The sequence below is a fragment of the Canis lupus genome, chromosome 16, assembly GCF_048164855.1.
Source record: "Canis lupus baileyi chromosome 16, mCanLup2.hap1, whole genome shotgun sequence".
NCBI lineage: Eukaryota > Metazoa > Chordata > Mammalia > Carnivora > Canidae > Canis > Canis lupus.
Genome location: NC_132853.1, coordinates 33,746,878 through 33,765,407, shown reverse-complemented (window position 1 = coordinate 33,765,407; position 18,530 = coordinate 33,746,878). Strand labels below are relative to the sequence as shown.

The 18,530-nt window shown below is 43.7% G+C and overlaps 1 protein-coding gene across 3 annotated transcripts in view; it reads right to left on the bottom strand.

The window, feature by feature from the left end:
* Nucleotides 1–1,514: 1,514 nt before the first annotated feature.
* The window catches only part of CA10 (carbonic anhydrase 10), a 474,119-nt gene continuing 457,103 nt past the window's right edge, over nt 1,515–18,530 (bottom strand). For all 3 annotated transcript variants that reach the window (XM_072779984.1, XM_072779983.1, XM_072779985.1), the window contains exons 8-10: nt 7,450–7,604; nt 5,284–5,458; nt 1,515–2,797 (exon numbers count right to left, since the gene is read on the bottom strand). In XM_072779984.1, coding sequence (XP_072636085.1) covers nt 2,775–2,797; nt 5,284–5,458; nt 7,450–7,604 — 353 coding nt within the window. In that variant the 3' untranslated portion in view covers nt 1,515–2,774. The remainder of the gene's footprint in view (nt 2,798–5,283; nt 5,459–7,449; nt 7,605–18,530) is intronic.

The following is an 18,530-nucleotide window of genomic DNA, read 5'->3' as shown; positions in this document are numbered from 1 at the left end:
AGGTCAACTCCCAGGGACTTTTTGATATGTTTAAAGCTTCCCAATTTTTTTTTCTTAGAGTGGTGGAAATCTAGTGAATCCTTCTTACTCCCCCATGGTTTGAGGGCAAAGTGCCCCTATTTCCATTTTATAGTTTGGGTAGTGCAGAATGGGGAGAAGGCACATTTAGGGTCAGCCCAGCAGGTGAGAGACCAGCTAGTTCACTCTATTTCTGGTTCTGCTTGGCCAAAGTGAAATTCTGCTTGGGCCCAGTGACACCAGGGGTGTCAGCTTGGGTTTTCTTCTGCTCTCCCTGGACTGAGAAGTGAATGAGAGTGTTAGGGAATGATAGTGGGGAGGTCATGTCTGAGTTATTTCTGGATAAGGACACTGCCCCAGCACGGGGAGCCCATTTGCATGATGGAAGATGCCAGTAACAGAACAAAGCTTAGAAACCTGGCTTCTGCCTCCCTTCCTTCCTCACTAGTGCTCCTTGCTCATATTCCAACACAAGTCAGGCATTTACCTACATGGGTACTGCTGGCTGTCTATTTCTCTCATTTGATATTAATTGATGGCTTTGTTGTGATTGGTGCTAACTCCTTCATGTAGAGGGAGGTATAGTATGGTCCACATAAACCCTGCCAGGTGAGCCACACACATGGCCTACAGGTACCATGTACAGTACTATGTACAGTCACTGGTATTGGGCTGGCTGCTTTAAGTAGCTGTGTTGCATTAAGCTTCACAACTCATGGAGGCAGTTATGATCCATGCATCCCCAATGCATGGATCAGAGAAGTCAAGCCACTTGCCTAGGGTCACACAGCAAGCGGGCAAGTGGCACAGTGAAGATTTGAGGCCAGGTTTGGTTGATTCACCAATCTTCTTCAGCCACTGTACTATACCTCTGCCTGCCCTTGCAAGCTAGGGAAGATTCTGTCTCAGAAAGAAAGCAGCAAGCCATGCAAAGGAAGACTGTCACCTGTCTACCCTAAACCTTTGCAGACAGATCTGGTTTTCTGCAAAAAATACAATTGCTCAGAAACTGGCTCATACGTCATCACAGCTAAGGCCATCATCTAACTAACAATGGTGCAAAAAGTGAAAACAATTCAATTAAGTGTATTATTTTATAAATGAAATATTTGGCCATTTGATCTTTTTTTCATTGTCAATATGGTTAACGTGTTACTTGGCTGAAGTTTCCCAGGTGCCTGTGAAGTTTCCCATTTGCACAGACCCTGCATGCCTGTGCTCTCCCTCTTTCTGGGGACTGTGATGGAAAGAAGAGACAAAAGTTATTTTTAATTTTGCCACTGAACGAACATCCAAATCTTCTCTTCCAGGAGTTAAGCCTATATGTTTTCTCAACAGGGTATTAATTACCCAGCTCTGGGAATGGCCAGCCAGGTGGCTCCAGTGGCTCTGCTGCCCTGTCAGCCACAATGCAATTGCTCGAGGACGCAGCAGGACTCAAGAGACTTCAGCAGGGAGCATCCTCCTCTTCAATAAACTCAGACACGGGTACCGGGTAACTTGTTAAACACATTTATTGATTTCTTGACAGTAACCAAACACAGTGAGTGACCATTATAAACAAGGAAAGAAAGGCATTCGTTTGTATTTTGTGAGATCCGGCTGCACCTGGAGAGAAAAGACACCCCCTTCCCAGGAATTTACAAGGCAAAGTGCATTCCTTCAAGGGAGCATCACAGGGGGGATGGCAGTTTTGAAATGCAAGAAATCTGTCGCCTGCTACCTCAGGCTGAAGCTCACCTTGTATGAATGATCGAGCCATGGAGTGGAATTAAAGTTATACTTGCTTAGCAAATGCATTCCTGATTGCCACAAACTGAGTAAAAACTGGCTGCAAATGAACAGAACGTGTAGATGAAGGAACAAGTCAAATCAAAGAACGCAGTTGCATGGAGTCAGGGCTTTGCCTGTAAGGAAGGAGAACAGACCAAAGCCAGAAAAATGAAATCAACTCGTTAAACACATTTATTGAGCTGTTAACAATAACCAAACACAATGTATGACCTTTGGAAAACAAGAAACAGCAAATGGATCGATTCTGATCTTGGCAAATCCTACTACAGATATGTGACAAAGAGGGGAAATATTTCCATTTATAGTCTGCAGTGATATATATACAATGTGTATCTCTTCAATGTCTGTCCTTTTCTTTTGAAATTTTTGAGTAAACAGAAGAATCATAATCTTAGAAATAAGTGTCCTTGGCCAACTTTGTCCTGGTTCACCTGCCACCAGCATCCTCAGAGGATCCCAGGACACCACCCGAGATAACTTGATGCCAAGAACAAAGTCCACTCGATGCTGTTGGAGCTGCGTTTCCTCCTCTCTCTCTTTTGGAAGAATTTTGTATGTACAAAGGCTGAAAAGTCTCATTGGGTAGATTTATTAGTTCAGGAAACGGTATCAAAATTGTAATCAGGTTAACTGGTTATTTTCTTCTAAGATCTCTTATGAATGAACCTGTTTGTTTTCTGAAATTTGACTTCCCATCTTGGAGGCCATGGGAGTGTGTCTGTGTGTAGATATGTTTGCATGTGTGTGTGAGTGCTTGTGTGTGTGTGTCAGTGACTGTGTGTCAGTAACAGATGTGTTCCTCTGCCATGGTTTTGCAGATACTTTTCATGAAGAAACGGCCAATCCAAAGAGTGAATGAGGCTTGAGGGAGGGAGGGAGAGAGAAGAAAGAAGGGGGCATTCTAGGTTACATCAATTCACAGTTGTAGCATTTCTTCTTGAGATTCTTCTTGGCCTCATTCCTTACTTGAGGAGCCATTCATTTACTGGAAGGAGAGAGAAAGAAACACACACACACATACACAAACACCACAAAATGAAGCATCATTGAATTAATGCACACAAAGTTTGGGAGGCTTACTCCAAAGTTCTGTAAATTGTATCTATGTATCCCAACCACCCCTTCCACTTCTTCATGAACCTTGAAGCCTGAGCTGTCCAATATGGTTGTTGTCAGTCCCATGTAGCTCCCATAAATTAAAATTAAAATTAAAACAAAAAATTTAGTTGCATTGTTGTACTAGCCACACTTCAAACGCCTGATAGCCATATGTGGCTTGTAGCTACCATAATGGACGATGTAGGTATAGAACATTTCCATGGTCACAGAAAGATCCAGTGGATGGCAGTACTCTAGATGAAGGGTGGGCAAATGACAGCCCAAAGGTCAAATGTAGCCTGTGACCTGTTTTTGTAAATAAAGTTTTATTGGAATGTGGCCACACCTAATCATTTACATATGTCTATGGATGCTTTCACACTACAACATTACCATATAGCAGAGACTATATGACTCAAAAGCCTAAATAAAGTGTTTACCAATTGGCTCTTACAGAAAGTTTGTGACCCCTCCTCTAGACCATAAGCTCTGCACGGATGGGGCCCTATCTGTCTTCATCACTACTGTCTCCCCAACACCTAGCTAAGTGCCTGGCACATCGTAGGTGCATACTAACTACATATTGAATAAAGGGAAGGCTCAATGAATGAACAGAGTTATTTTTCTGGTAGTTCTGGCTGGAAGGAAACAGAATATTATAGTTTTGAGACTGCATGTGTCTGACAGAGAAAAAAGAAAGAAGGAGATGTGGGAAAGTAGGAGAGATGAAGTGGGGGAACATGGGCAGCAGTGGTAGCTGCTTCTACAAGCTGCCTCGTGACATCCATAACCCCCATATTTGGGTGGCACATTACTGCTACAAAGGGCTTCCCCATCCAGCCTTTCATTTGCTCCTCCCAAGTAATGAAATAGATGGTATAGAGACCATCATGAAAGAAGCCAGGTCCAGAGGGGAAAAGGCTTGGCTGGGTTTACACGACTTGATAATGACAGAACCAGTCCTGGAACTCAGGTGTGTGGATTCCTTGCTGAAGAAATCTCCACGACTCTGTTCTGCCTCTATCTTCCTTTCCGTGTCATGGGTTTACCACAGCCATCAACAGATACTTAGCATGCATAACCGAAAAGAGAGGGCCAGATGTGGACAAGAGGGTTACAGGAGGCAGGGGCCATCTTAAATGTCTCCTTTAGTAGGGATAATAGTCACCTGTAGGGACATAGCATCGGAAAAAGCTGTGCTCACACAAGTTACCTCATTGGATCCCAATGGCCTGGCATCCAGAGTATTTGCTCACCTTTTGGGGAAAGGAGGTAGGGTGGGGGTACATTGTGCACTTAACTAAAAGCTTGAGCACTTCTAGCTGCCCTGTTCTAACAGATTTGGAGGATTAGCCTCTCTGGGCCCTTGGGTAAAATGACAGTAAAAATGCTATCTTATGCTAAGCGAAATAAATCAGTCAGAGAAGGACAAACACCATATGATCTCACGCAGATGTGGAATTTAAGAACAAAATAAACAAGCAAAGGGAAAAAAGAGAGAGGCAAACCAAGAAACTGATTCTTTAACTCAGAGAACAACTGATGGTCACCAGAGGGAAGGTGGGTGCGGGAATGGGTGAATTAGGTGATGGGGATGAGGAGTGTACTTGTCATGAGCACCAGGTGACGTATGAAGTGTGGAATCGCTATATTGTACATCTGAAATGAATATCACCCTGTATGTTAACTACCTGGAATTTAAATAAAAACTTAAGAAGGAAAAGGAAAACACCTTCCTGTTTCCCATCAGTTTAAAGTCCTATGGCGCTGCATATACTAGAAGCTCGGGATAAGGTATACAACTTCCTGAAACATCCTTAGTGTAATGATTTGTAACTATTTGTACAAAAAAAAAAAAAAACCCTCCACCAAATGTTCTTTCATGGGACCACTCTCTTCTTCCTGGTGAAGACTGTATACCTCAGCAGATGTCCACACTTGGGTTCCAGTAAAACTCCCTTCCTTCCTTTTTCTTTTTTCAAATGCTTCTTGCTTGAACCATAAGGGATCTGAAGGTTTGACACTCCTCCCCTTACCTCTCTCTGTGTCTCTCTCTAATGATACATAGGTTTTGCCAACGGAAAAGCACCACAGGAATGGAAAGGGAGTGGTCTGTCATTTTTTTTTTTAAGATTTTATTTATTTATTCATGAGAGACACACAGAGAGAAGAAGAGACACAGGCAGAGGGAGAAGCAGGCTCTCTGTGGGGAGCCCGATGGGAGACTCAATCCTAGGACCCCGACCTGAGCCGAAGGCAGACGCTCAACCACTGAGTCACCCAGGTGCCCCTCACTGTCATTTGTAATCAAATTCTACCCAGCCTTCAAAGTGCTGCCTGGGGGCCTGCTACCCTCTGCGCCACCACACCCACCTCTGTACTGAAGCTTCTGGGCTCGGTTGTTGGGACAGTCCTTCCCCTGTAAACTGAAGTTGATGTTGGTGCGGATGCAGCGGTTGTTGAGTGGCTGCACAGGCCTGAAGTTGTCACTCATGCTCAGAAAGATCTGAGATGGCTGATTCTGGCTGAGCAGGCGCAAGGAATGCATCTGTGAAGAGAGACATGGCTGAGGCCCACCCATCTTCCCAAATGCGCTAGGGAAGAAGTACAACTGCTAACTGTGCCCAGGCCAGGTGTCACTGGCTGCGTGGGACAGGGCACACGTGACTCAGTTGTGCTGCGGGCACCCCCTCCCCTCCATGCCTCTGTGCCCGAAGCGAGCCTTACTTCCATCTCACCAGGCCACGCATGGCCCAGAGCAAGTCCTTTGCTCTCTCTTATCCTCAGATGCACCATCTATCAAAGGAGGAAATCTATCTAGTTCGTTCTCCAGACTCCCTTCTCACTTGGACACCTCATGGTCCCGTAACTTCCAATAACTCAGGAAATTAATCCCCCGCATGGGTGTTATCCAAACTGTAGTGACTGGTCCAGGGGTCAGAGCTAAATCAAGCTGGATCAGTTTGGTTCATTTTCTGTGACTATCGAGACTAAAGTGTTTTCCACCATGTTTTGCCCCAGGACCACGAAGCAGAGGAAGATTTTTCTGTCTCTAACAGGGAAGAAGGAAGCAGATGTGCAATAAGAAGCAAAAGAGAACAGAGATGACAGACTTCTCATGAATTCCTAATATCAATTTCTGATTTCAACTTCCGTAAAGATGCCCCAATATCTCTTGAATACCTCCTTTTTTTTTTTTCTTCTAAGTTTAAATTATCTGGAGGAGGTGGCTTGTCACCAAAGGAATTGCAATCAACACAGGTAGGACTGAAGACTTAAAATGGTTCAGATTGTTGGGTTGTGAGTACATATCCTGTCAAGGATATTGGAATCTGCTTTTCTTTTTGTTTATCTTCCTTTTGAGTTTTTATAGATGCTCACAGTCACAGAATGCCAGAACTGGAACAGATGTGATTTACTCCCCTCCTTATAAAGAGGACGAGCATTGATTTCACATAAGTGGGGGTGATGGCTTTGGGTGTGCACAGTGAGCCATTAGCAAAGCTGGCACCCAATGCTCAGACCTGGTTCTTGTGTGGTTCAGGGGCATACTAGCCTTGTGAGATGCTCTAAAATATTTCATATTTCAATAGTTTATGAAATGCTAAACATCCTACACTTCCTCTTGGAGACTGACACAAATATTATCAATTTAAAGGCCCTGAGAAGTTTCCTAATAAAGAAATCTATTTCACTCTTTTTTTTTTTTTTTTTTAATGTAGGCACCATACTCAGTATGGAGCCCAATTTATGGCTTGAACTCACAACCATGAGATTGAGATCTGGGCTGAGATCAAGTGCTGGACACTTAACTGCCTTAAATAGGCAGCCCTATTTAACTTAAAAAAAATCAGCTTTTTCAAGCATATTTGGACATATCATCCATTTTTCTCATTTGCTGTGTGAACATCATAACTGTAGAGCACACTTTGGGAATTGACTCTGTGGTCTTTTCTCATTCCGACATATGGGATGCTCCTACAATTAGTTCATGCTAAGCCTTGTCAGAGGCTGGTTCTTCAAACATAGGTGTAGTGATTCAACTGTGCACCCTCAGAATTCATAAATTGAAGTCCTAACCCTCAGGACCTCAGAATGTGATCTCGTTTGGAAATAGGGCCATGGCAGGAGTAATTGGTTAAGATGAGGTCATCAGGGTGGGCTCTAATTCAGTGGGACACAGGTGTCCTTATAAAAAAGGGGATTTGGGCAGAGACACAGAGGAAAAACACAATGTAAAGATGAAGGCAATGTTTCTATGAGCCAGGGGACACCGAAGATTGCTGGCCACCCACCAGAAGGACAGATATGGAACAGATTCTTCCTTATGTCCCTCAGAAGGGGTCAACCCTGCTGACACCTTGATCTTGGATTTATAGCCTCCAGAGCTGTGAAGCAGTACTTTTCTGCTGTTTAAGCCACTGAGTTTATGTTACTTTGTCAAAGCAGTCCTAGCAAACTAATCGACAGGCACTCCACAAACCCAGCCAGTCTTTACATCATTTTCCCCTTTAGCTAAAAGACCACAGAAAAGCTCACCTGCATCCTGGTTATATAGACAGGTTTGTTCATTATTATCCAACTTGCTGTCTCATAGCAGGGTGGGATAGTCATCGACCCATCATACGTAATGAAACTAGAGGTCTCTGGATATAGTTCCTCTATATTAAGTCCCTGTAGTAAATATGCATCATCTGGAGAAGGAAATAAGAAAGACCTAAGAGTTAGGTTTCTCAAGAAAGTGCTGGGATTCCTGATAATTTCTTTTTCTTTTCAAATTTCAGAAGACCACATCTGCAGGAAAGGCTACAGTAATTAGCAGCTCCCCGCCCCAATCTCAGTTATTTTATTTTATATATTTATTTTTAAAATATTTTAATTTATTTATTCATGAGAGACACAGAGAAAGGCAGAGACAGAGGCAGAGGGAGAAGCAGGCTTCCCATAGGGAACCTGATATGGGACTCGATTCCAGAACCCTGAGATCATGACTTGAGCCAAAGTCAGATGCTCAATCACTGAGCTACCCAGGTGTTCCCCCCAATCTCAGTTATTTTAAACAACAAAGGCTTATTTCTTGCTCAAATACATGTTCACTCTAGGTGAACCATACCAGGGAATATGGTCCCTGAGACCTAGATCCATAGCGTTATAGTCATAATGAAATATACCATAAAAGGCTCCAGGGCCTGGAGCCAGCAACATTGCCTGGTCACCATCTTTCTTTATTAACATTGCTTAATTAAAAGAACATTAAGAAAACACTTTTAGGAAGAAAAGCAAATTAGATCAAATCTACCATGAGATTCAACAGTTAAGTTCAACAATTGATTTCATTTTTGTGGATCTCCTCTCATAGGGCCTATGCACATAACCTTTTCTCTTTTTACACCTGTTTGAGGTAGTCACACTCCTATGTATTTTACTATCAAATATACTTTTTCAATTATAAAATTATATAAGTGCATATTAGAGTATATGGAAAAAAATAAACCAAGAAGATAATAAATATCTCTGTCATCTAAAACAGTTGCCACGAGCATTTTGGTTTATTTCATTCCAATTTTTTTTTTTTTTTTTTAGATTTTTAAATTTATTTATTCATGAGAGACACAGGTGGAGGGAGAAACAGGCTCCATGCAGGGACTCCAGGATCATGCCCCGGGCCGATGACAGGCGCTAAACTACAGAGCCACCCAGGGATCCCCTCATTCCGGTTTTTAAATTCAATGCATTGGTTGTATTTTTGTAACACTGTAATGTACTGAAGTTTTAAAACATCCACAAATTCCAATGAACCTCTCTCACCTTCCTCCTCTCCCTGTGATCCCTCCCCTTCTTTCTGCACACTCTTACTCTCTTTTCCTGGCTTCCAAAACACCATGCTTGGTATTCCTTTTCCTGGACATTCCCTTCAGGTTCTGTTGCTGGCTCTTGATTCTCCACCTGCTTCTCTCAGTGTTAACATTTACTGGGGACAAGTCCAAGGTTTTTTTTTTTTTTTTTTTTTTTCTCTTCATCACTGTACAGTGAGAAGGCCATCTACATCCACGGCTTCCATGACCCTCTATATCCTGGTGATTCCAGATCTAAGTGCCTAGGGGTCTTGCACCTCCAGTTTGTCATGAGTGTCCACTACTGTGGCTGGTCCAGGAGGCCCATGGAACCCAATGCCTGGCAGATGGAGGGAACTACCTGGCTTCTCCAGTCTTCCTAGAGTCTCTCATCCATGTTTTTAACTCCTAATGGAAAAGGACTAACTCTTCAGTGATTGACATAATCTTTCAGGTTTAGTACTGTGCACATATAATGGTAAAAAAGGATTTTCACATACATCTGGAACCTCACAATAACCTATAAGATTGATTGGTCAGGCATGGGACGCCTGGGTGGCTCAGCGGTTGAGCACCTGCCTTCGGCCCAGGCATGATCCTGGAGTCCTGGGATCAAGTCCCACATCAGGCTCCTTGCATGGAGCCTGCTTCTCTCTCTGCCTATGCCTCTGCCTCTGCCTCTGCGTGTGTGTGTGTGTGTGTGTGTGTGTGTGTGTGTGTGTGTCTCATGAATAAATGAATAAAATCTAAAAAAAAAAAAAAAGATTGGTTAGGCAGATAACAACATCCCCATTGAGAAGAACAGAGAGGCACAGTAACCTGCCTAAGGTCACAGAGCTAGCTGACTATAGGGTGGAAAATGAAAGCCAGCTCTCCTGACTTCTAGACCAAAGTCATTAATTCACTCAACAGATGTTCACTAAGCACCAGTTTGTGCTGGGCATAGGGTTAGGTAGGGTCTAGAGAGAGAGCAGTGAACAAGATGGATGCAGTGCCCCCTCTAATTCTACTGAAGAGACAGACAACAAATGGCAAAATAAATACATGCAGGCTCAGCTATCAGGTGATAAGTGTACCTTGGCCAGGCCTGTTCCTACCTTCTGATCCTGAGCATCAGGGATCTTGATCCATTTTCCTGGGCAAAGGCCTCCTTCCTTTCCCATCTCTCCCTCCAGAAATTGCTCACTTAAGTTTCTCTAATAAAAAAGAGTCATCTCTGCCAAGGAAACTTGAATTTCAGTTCTCCTTCACTTGTCAACTGAATTAAGAACAAATCAACTGATCCAGTGGTTTGGAATGATATAAATAAAACCACCGTTGGCCTGCTCCAGCCCCAACTGCTCCTCCTGGCCTCTGATTACCCTGAGTGGGGGAGAACTGAACATCTCTGGACCCTTGTCCGCAAAATGACCACAGGACAGATAGAGTATTCAAGCTGGATTTGGAGGCCAACCCTAGGAGAAAGGACTTTCTTTCAATTTACATTTTAATGTGTCTATCCTCCCATCCAAACATGAGGGGATCAAGACAAGCCCAGGAGAGATACTGTGATTGGAATATGGCTAGACTGGGTCTGCACTCTGGCCTATGTGGTCAGGTGCTTCCATGACAAAGCCACGGTGTCCAGAGCTCACACCAACGTGATGCTCCTTGGGCGTCACATCAGGCGTCGGCACAATAAGCTTGTCGAATTGCCATCATTTGGCTCCACCTCTTAAGCCCCTATTATGTGTCAAGCACTAAGCTAGGTGTAGGTGAGCAGGATGCAACTAAGTAAATGCAGCAAGGAGCCACAGAGATGGTGACATAGAGCTGTACTGGGTGTGTTGAGAGGTTGTCAGTTCTGCCTGGGGGTGGGACTCAGGAGAGTATTAATCCAGGAGCTGACCTGAACTGCATTTTGAACGACAGGAGTTAATCACTGTGTAGCTGGCAGCAGGGTGGCTGTCAAGGGCACCGTCGACATTTCCGCCAGGGAAAGAACTGAGGATGGAGAGAGAGATGCACCAAGGCTGAGGGCCGGAGTGCTGGTGGGCCGCAGGGGGAGGGAGGGGTGTGCGTGACATGAAGCTGGTGCTGGGCACAGGCCACACCCAGGAGGCCCTTCTCTGCGCTGTTGGGAGTTCGGGCTTCATCCCGCAGGCGATGTGGAGCCACTGAAGGGTTTAAAGCAGGGGAGTAGCGAGATCAGCTCTGCACTTAATGGTGCTTGCTCTGATGGCGGTTTGGCCCGAAGATTAACATATTGAATGAGAGAAGGAAGCATCCGGCACATCTTTATTAAAGGTCAATGTGATTTGTTTAACCAAGCTTGCACGCAGAGCATATTGGGTACTCTAGCATGCTGCTATTATTGTATTTTATTTTATTTGGGGCGGCGGGGAGGAGGGAACGAAGAGGGCCGTGGAACGAGGGACATTCCAGGCATGACCGGAATAAAGGAAACGAGCATTTATGTTTCTCCGAAACCATCAGCAGCCTCTGTGTTGCACCCATATTTGAGGAAAGTGTTGGTACGTGTGGGCGGTGGGGGGGCAGGCGAGGAGCAAGACGCTACGTTCGGGGAGTTAACCCACACAGCAGGGTAACAGCGTGCTTCCGAAACACTGTTGTGCCCGGATCCCAGACTCCACCTGCTGGGATCCTGCCAGGAGGTTCCTCTTCGCCCACGTCCCCTGAGGGATGCAACACTCCATCAGAGAACTTGCGGGCAGTTCTACCCTCCCACCATCAATCCTCATCGCCACTTGGTTCTTTTCATGAATCCTGTGAATATTCACACTTCACCTTTTGCCTTTTTTTTTTTTTTTTTAAAGATTTTATTTTTAAGTCACTTCTACACTGGACACGGGGCTGAACTCACAACCCCGAGATCAAGAGTCGCACGCTCCACTGTCTGAGCCAGCCAGGTGCCACACGTGTTGCCTTTTTTACTTCCTCACACTACAGAACTTGGAAAGACCCAGTGTGAAGAGTGTGACCTGAGTTCTAATGCTGGCATTGCTGCTCACCTGTGTGACCTTGGACGTGCAGGTAGCCATGTGAGCCTCAATTTCCACATCTGTAGTATGCAGACGGTTGGGGTAACCACAGGACTGAATGCATGTGTTCCCGTCTCCCCAATTCAAATGTTGAGGTCCTAACCCCTGATGTGACCATGTTAGGAGGTAGGGCTTTTGGGAGATAATTAGATCGTGAGGATGGAGCTGTCACGAACAGGATTAGTACCCTTATAAAAGGGACCCCAGAGAATGCTCTCACCCCTTCATCCATGTGAAGATGCAACAAGATTTCTGCAACCCAGCAGAGGGACCTCGCCTTAACCCAGCCATGCTGGCATCCTGATCTCAGAATTTCAGCCTCCGGAACTGTCAGAAGTAAATTTCTATAGTTTGCAAGCCACCCATTGATGGTAGTTTATGACAGCAGCCCAAACTAACTGAGACAGAGTACATGCCTCAGAGTTGTTTGAAGAACAAATAAGATCACACTTTTCAAGTACAGATGGTCCCCAATTTAGGATGGTTCAATTTACAATTTTTCAACTTTATATTGGTGTGAAAGCAATACTCGTTCAGTAGAAATCATACGTCAAATTGTGAATTTGGATCTTTTCCCAGGCCAGGGATACGCGGTAGGATCATCTCCCGTGATGCTGGGCCACCAGCCAAAGCTCCCTATCAGCCCCTGGATCCTGAGGGTAAACAACCAGTAACCTCCACCCATTCTATACCCATACACAACCATTTACATTCTGTTTTTCACTTTCAGTGCAGTATTCAATAAATTACATGAGATAACCAACACTTCATTATAAAATAGGCTTTGTGTTAGATGGTTTTGCCCGACTGTGGGCTAATGTAAGTGTTCTGAACATGTTCAAAGTCAACTAGGCAGAGTTATGATGTTCAATAGGTTAGGTATAGTAAATGCATTGTTGACCTAGGGTATTTTCAATTTCTGATGAGTTTATCAAACATCACCCCATGGTTGAGGAAGATCTGTACTTGGCACAGGGCCTGGCATACAGCCCTGGGTAGCATTTATGTCACCTCCTATTTCCTTGCTCATGATGACCACTTTCTTGGGATAAGCACTGCTTGACTTCCCTGAGCTCTCCTGGCTATCCCCAGCTGGGTTAGTGCCTTTCTTTGTCACCATATTTATTGAATCAGCTTGCCAATAATAACTTAGTATTTAAACTTAGTTTAAATAACTTAGTATTTAAACTTAGTATTTAAATAACTTAGTCCCCACCATCCTGTCAACCTTTGGGAGAAGGGCTTCTGTCTCTTATCTGTGAATCCCCAGGCCCAGGCACGGGCCCACCACATGGCGGGTGCTCAAGGAACACTGATTGGATGAATCAGTAAACCAGTTTCTGCCCAGCAGCTCCTCCTGGTGATGGCGCTGGGCAGAAACTAAAGGAAGAAGAGGTAACATCCTTTGTCAGATAATGGGGAAGAGATCTCTGAGACTCCAGTCCATACCACTGGCTGAAATACATGCTGCCGGCTACTCCCCCCATATATATCACTCGTCAAGACATCAGGGTAGGTGTGGGATTGGTGCCTGTCTCTATCTGGCATTACCGAGTTTCTATGCTAAATGCATCTATTTACACTGCCGTATTCACATTGCTGAAATCGGTGGGCATTTAACATGTAGTGTTTCTTCTCATGACTCCCCCTACTCTGCCTCAGGCTGCCACTAAGTCAGTGTTCGAGCTTTTAGGGATTGGCGTTTAAGAACCACAGGCGATCTTTTTACATCTTCTTTTCTCCCCATGGAGACTTGTTTGGTATATTTGGTGGCCACAGATAAGGCCATGGAAGCCAAGAAAAGAATATGGGCAAATTCAGAAATTTCCAGCCCTGGTGTCAAGGAACACTGGGGGTGCGTTCCATGGCTGACCAGATCAGGAACGAAGTATCCCCCACTTCCGCTGTCTATGCAGCAGCCAGCAGAAAACCACCAGTGTGTAACCCGTCACAGTTATCCTCTGGGCCCGAGACAGCAAGGTGTCTAAGAACGAAAGCTCTAGGTGATGGGTTGTGCTTACCAGACTCTCATGGATCTATTTATTCATTAGTAAGGAGGGCAAAGATCTAGAGGTTAGAGTTGTTTGTTAGTAGAGACGTACAGATTTGAGGGGAAGCTCAGAGGCCAGTGGGGTAGTCTGTTTGCTTTAAGGATATTTATTGAAAGGAAGTGACAGAGAAGTTCAAACAAAATTTCATGTTTAAAGAGAAGTTTTCTTTATTTCTAATTCTTTTTTTCCGTATTTCTCTTTTATCATCTTTCCAGCCACCTCTCCTCTATCTATCTACCTGTCATATGAGAATGTAGTTTATAGAGGGCAAAGCCCTGGACTTCAAGCATGAATCTTAATCCAAGTCTAAGTTTCAGTTTGTGGTTTGCCAGGAATTTCCTCTTCCTTCATGGCTAAGTCCCATAACCTCTTACTGTGGGCACCAGATTATTCTGGATAATTGCTAAAGTCATCTTCAGGTGAAAAAAAAAAAATCTATGGACTCCCAAATAGCCTTCAACATAAACAAGCTTATGTAGATAAATTTATCCTCAGTAGGTCCAACTTCTGTAAATCTTTATGTGTAGGCTACATCTTTGTAGTAGGGGAGACGCCTGGGATAATCGATAGAGATAGAATAGTTCCATGCAGTTAGCAGCCCAAATTTATTCTTTCAAATGACTGGAGAAGTTGACAGATGTGCTTTTAATTTTATGACATGCTCTTGCTGAATCTGTGATTTATCTTAGACTGAGTTCTCAGTGATGGATACAACTCTCAAGCTGACATTTTCTTCTTCTTTTTTTAAATAAGAAAAAATGTACTATGATGATATGCCTAGGACTGCATAGTGGGAGGAATCTTTCCCTTCGTCTGAGCTTCAATGGCAGCCGCTGTTAAAAGTGTTGTGTTCACTTATGTGGACAACTGAGAGATTTAACATTGCCGGGCTCCCTGCTTATGAAGTTCCCATTCAGAGAGCGGTACCAATGAGAAAAAGACACAGTGGTTCCAGAGATCGATACCGGGCTTTGTTCTGATCAATAAGGAACTATTTGGCAATTTTCTCATACGGAATGACATTTCCTCTTGTAATCTGAGGCAAATCCGAGTGAACTGAAGAAAGGCAATTACCAAAGAATAAAGTCATATGATTTGTTTTGTGTTTTATACAAACAATCGGTGAAAAACAGGGCCTCTGAGAATTGTATTCATAGAGGTAAAGCCCCTCCTTTCCTGTCCCTTGCTTCCTGGAGTTACTACTTAGATTGCAACATGGCAAGTGATTGCTGCATTTCTCATTCTGTGAAAACATTTCCAAAGCCATTCTTTTGAAATGAAAGTACAAGTTCAATTAAGCACAGAGAAAGGCACCAGAAGCAATATGCTCAAACTCCCCAGTGATACTCCGTCACATTTAACGCTGCATCCCTCTAAGGAGCATGTGCCCAGAACACTTCCCAAGGACCCGAGACGTATAAGAGAGTTACAAGATGCTCTGTCCTTGCCTATGCAATCATCTTTCAGTTGGAATCAGGGAAGGGGGGCCAAAGCAAAGCTGTAAAGAAGCGAGACAGAAAAAAATCTTTTAAGGGGCTCGTACTGTGCTCCAAAAGCACATTTAAAATTTCTTCTCGGAGTGCCTTCGGTTGTGTGTCCTTGTTTCCTTAGTGGGAATATATTAAGACAAGAGCCAGATCTTTTTAAATTTGGAATCTGGGATCTTTTGGATCCTTACTGGACTGAGGTTCACCACTGTATTTTCAATCTATGAAATGAATGGAATATGTGAAATTGAAAGAGAATGAAGCCACTGAAATGTTACACTGTTCTAGGACATGGGAAGAAAGCCTTCATTTATATGTAATGTTCTAATAGCTACTCCCTGTTCCCCATTTACGAAGGCTCTTTGCACTCCATTAGTTACTGGTTTCACCCTTGAAAATATCATAAAATCTCTTTTAAAAAAATAACACCAGCTTGATGAAATCAGGTGGATACTAAAATGATAAGAATGGTACCTTTTATGTAATTGGAGCTCTGTGGCTGCTAATTAATGAACACGTGGAAGATGGAGGGATATTGGCATTCTTACAATATACCACATTAAAAAATTAAAATACTTTGAGTAAATTACTGATATCTCCTCCAGGAAATCCATTCAGGAAATCCATTTTTCAATGTCCTGATTTCAGTCTCGACCCTCAGTCTATTGAAGGGGAATTTAACTTTAATAAAATGGATTTTCTTTGGAAGATTTTCTAAATTCAGCCTGAAATTAATTCTGGCTGGTCTTTTCCATTGTCGGTCTGGGTTTGTGAGAGTGTTTTATAAGATTTGCTCAGACATATGAAATCTAAGCTTCCAAGGAAAGTGAACCTCACCAGGCCATTACTATCCGGTGCATGGGTTCATACACAGGAGCTGTGCTTCATTTAAAGTGAGCCGTATTATGCGCCCAGCATAGTATTCACTGTGAACATTGTTTTTATCTGACATTATAGTGACTTGTCTCCCACCCTTCAGGAAACTGGATGTGACCACCACCTTTGGACAATTAAGGAATGCACAAGATAATGTGTCTCATTTATACCAGTCATTGCCTAGGCAACTCACTGATTACCTGGCTTAATCCTGACCCCAGCCTTCTCAAGATCAATGTTACTATCCTCATTTTACTGATGAGGAAATTATAATTTCAGAATCATTAAGAAACTTGACTGAAGTCATACAGCCAAGGAAGGGGTAGGGCTGGGAGCCCAGGGCTGCTTCATTCCATCTCTCTTGGCTAGAGCACATTGCTTTCTATAAGTATGGTGGTTTCACCACCATGGTATCTGGCTTCCAAAATTTCCAGTCTTTTTGGCGAGATTCTCCTGCTTGTTTTCTTTTACCAATTCCTTGGCATTGATTTTTCTTAACTGGCTCAATAGAATGTTTTTGCACAGTTCCTTTTCCTCCTAGTCCTCTAATCTGTGACCAACTCAAGCAAATGGACTATGTACCTACTAGTTGCCATTTTATGGTGATTCCCCCAGACCATAGGTCCATGCTTGCTCCCACTCACCTGCCCCTCTCTGCCTAGTTAATAAGACAGACATGCAAGAGCCTCTTCCAGGGTGGGATTTAAAAGATATCTTTAGAAATGATTTGCAATCCTAAGTCATGGGGATTTGAGCTGCTCTTTCAAAAAATGAGGACATGTCCCGCCTCTCTCTATTTATTCTCACTCATGATTTCACCCAGGTTTAAATGCCATCTGGATCCCAATGACTTCCACATTTATATCTACAGTTCTCTCTCCTGAAATCCAGACTCATATACTCAACTGCCCACTCCTCACCTCTTCTTGGATGCCCAATAGACATCTCAAGCTTACCATGTTCGAAACTTCTGATTCCCTTCCCCACTCATGAATACGCTTCATCACAGCCTTACCTAGCTCCACTGATGGGAATGTCTTCCCTCCAGGTGTTCAGGCGAAAGGCTACAGTCATCCTTGACTCCTCTCTTTCTCTCACATCATAAATCTGATCTATCAAGAATCTCATGGTTCTTTGTTCTTTGTTTGGTTTTTGAACAAAGAACCCAATCATTTCTTGCCGCCCCCTTCACATTCAACTGGGACCATGATTGACATTGTCATGTCATTGGGATGGTTGCAATTATCTCCTAGTATTGACACTTGCCCCTCTACAGTCTCTTTCCAAATATGCAACCAGAGTGATCCTTGTCAGTAAATCATGTCACTTTCTGCTCAAAGTCTTAGACTGATTTCTCATTACAATGGCTTCCAAGAGAAAGACTGATGGGGAGGATTGACCCCATCTGAAATAAATGTCTACGCCTTCTCAGGTAACTGTGTGCTAACAAAGGCAGTGCTACCATAGCCTGGATGATGCTGATTTCCACTGGTGGTCCCCTGCCAAGATACAGGCAGGAGTTGCAGAGACCTGGGGATGGGATGGGATGAACCCGAACTTTCAATGTGCCCACAAGTTCCGTGGTTAGTTTCTGTCCCTTCCTAGTGGAAACAAATGCAAAAAGAGAGGAGACAGATCTTGAAACTGAACCAAAGTTAAATTTAGAAAAAAACATGCTGCCAAGTTTCATGCAATGCGAAAGTATCAGCATTACAATGAGTTTTAAGACCTCAGAGCTAAGGTTTTCCCTATCCTTAGAGAGGAAACATGATGGAAAAATGAAGGTATAGAAAAGTTCCTGGGAGCACCTGTGATTGAATCCTTGCTTTCTCACTATGGAAGGCTAGATTATCACTCAGGAAGTGTTCACTTCCTTCCCATCCCCACCTCCACAGGAGGATTTTGCTGTGGGGCTCGGCCATTTCTCTTGCTTTGGCCAGTTAAAAGTGGGCAAAAGTAACGGTTTATGAGTTTCAAGCCTAAGCCTTAAGTGACATCCCATATTTCTGATCTCTGCCATGAGAAGTACTTGCCGTGGGTATTTATCTGATCCCAGAAAAGTGACTGTCCTGTGAAGCCAACCCACACTAGCTGATCTGTAGACCTGCAGCTGGAAGCAGAGTCCCCCCACTGACTCACAGCTGCAGCAGGAGAAACCAGTGTTTCTTCTTGAATGCTTGCTCATTAGGCAGAAGTTGCTGACTTACACAGCCACTTACTAGATGTGTGCCCTTGTCAAATTGCTTCACTTCTTCCAGCCTTGGTAAATTGGGATAGCAGTCATACCACTCCGAAGGTGGGTACTTCATGAACACTAGCTCAGGTGCTGCA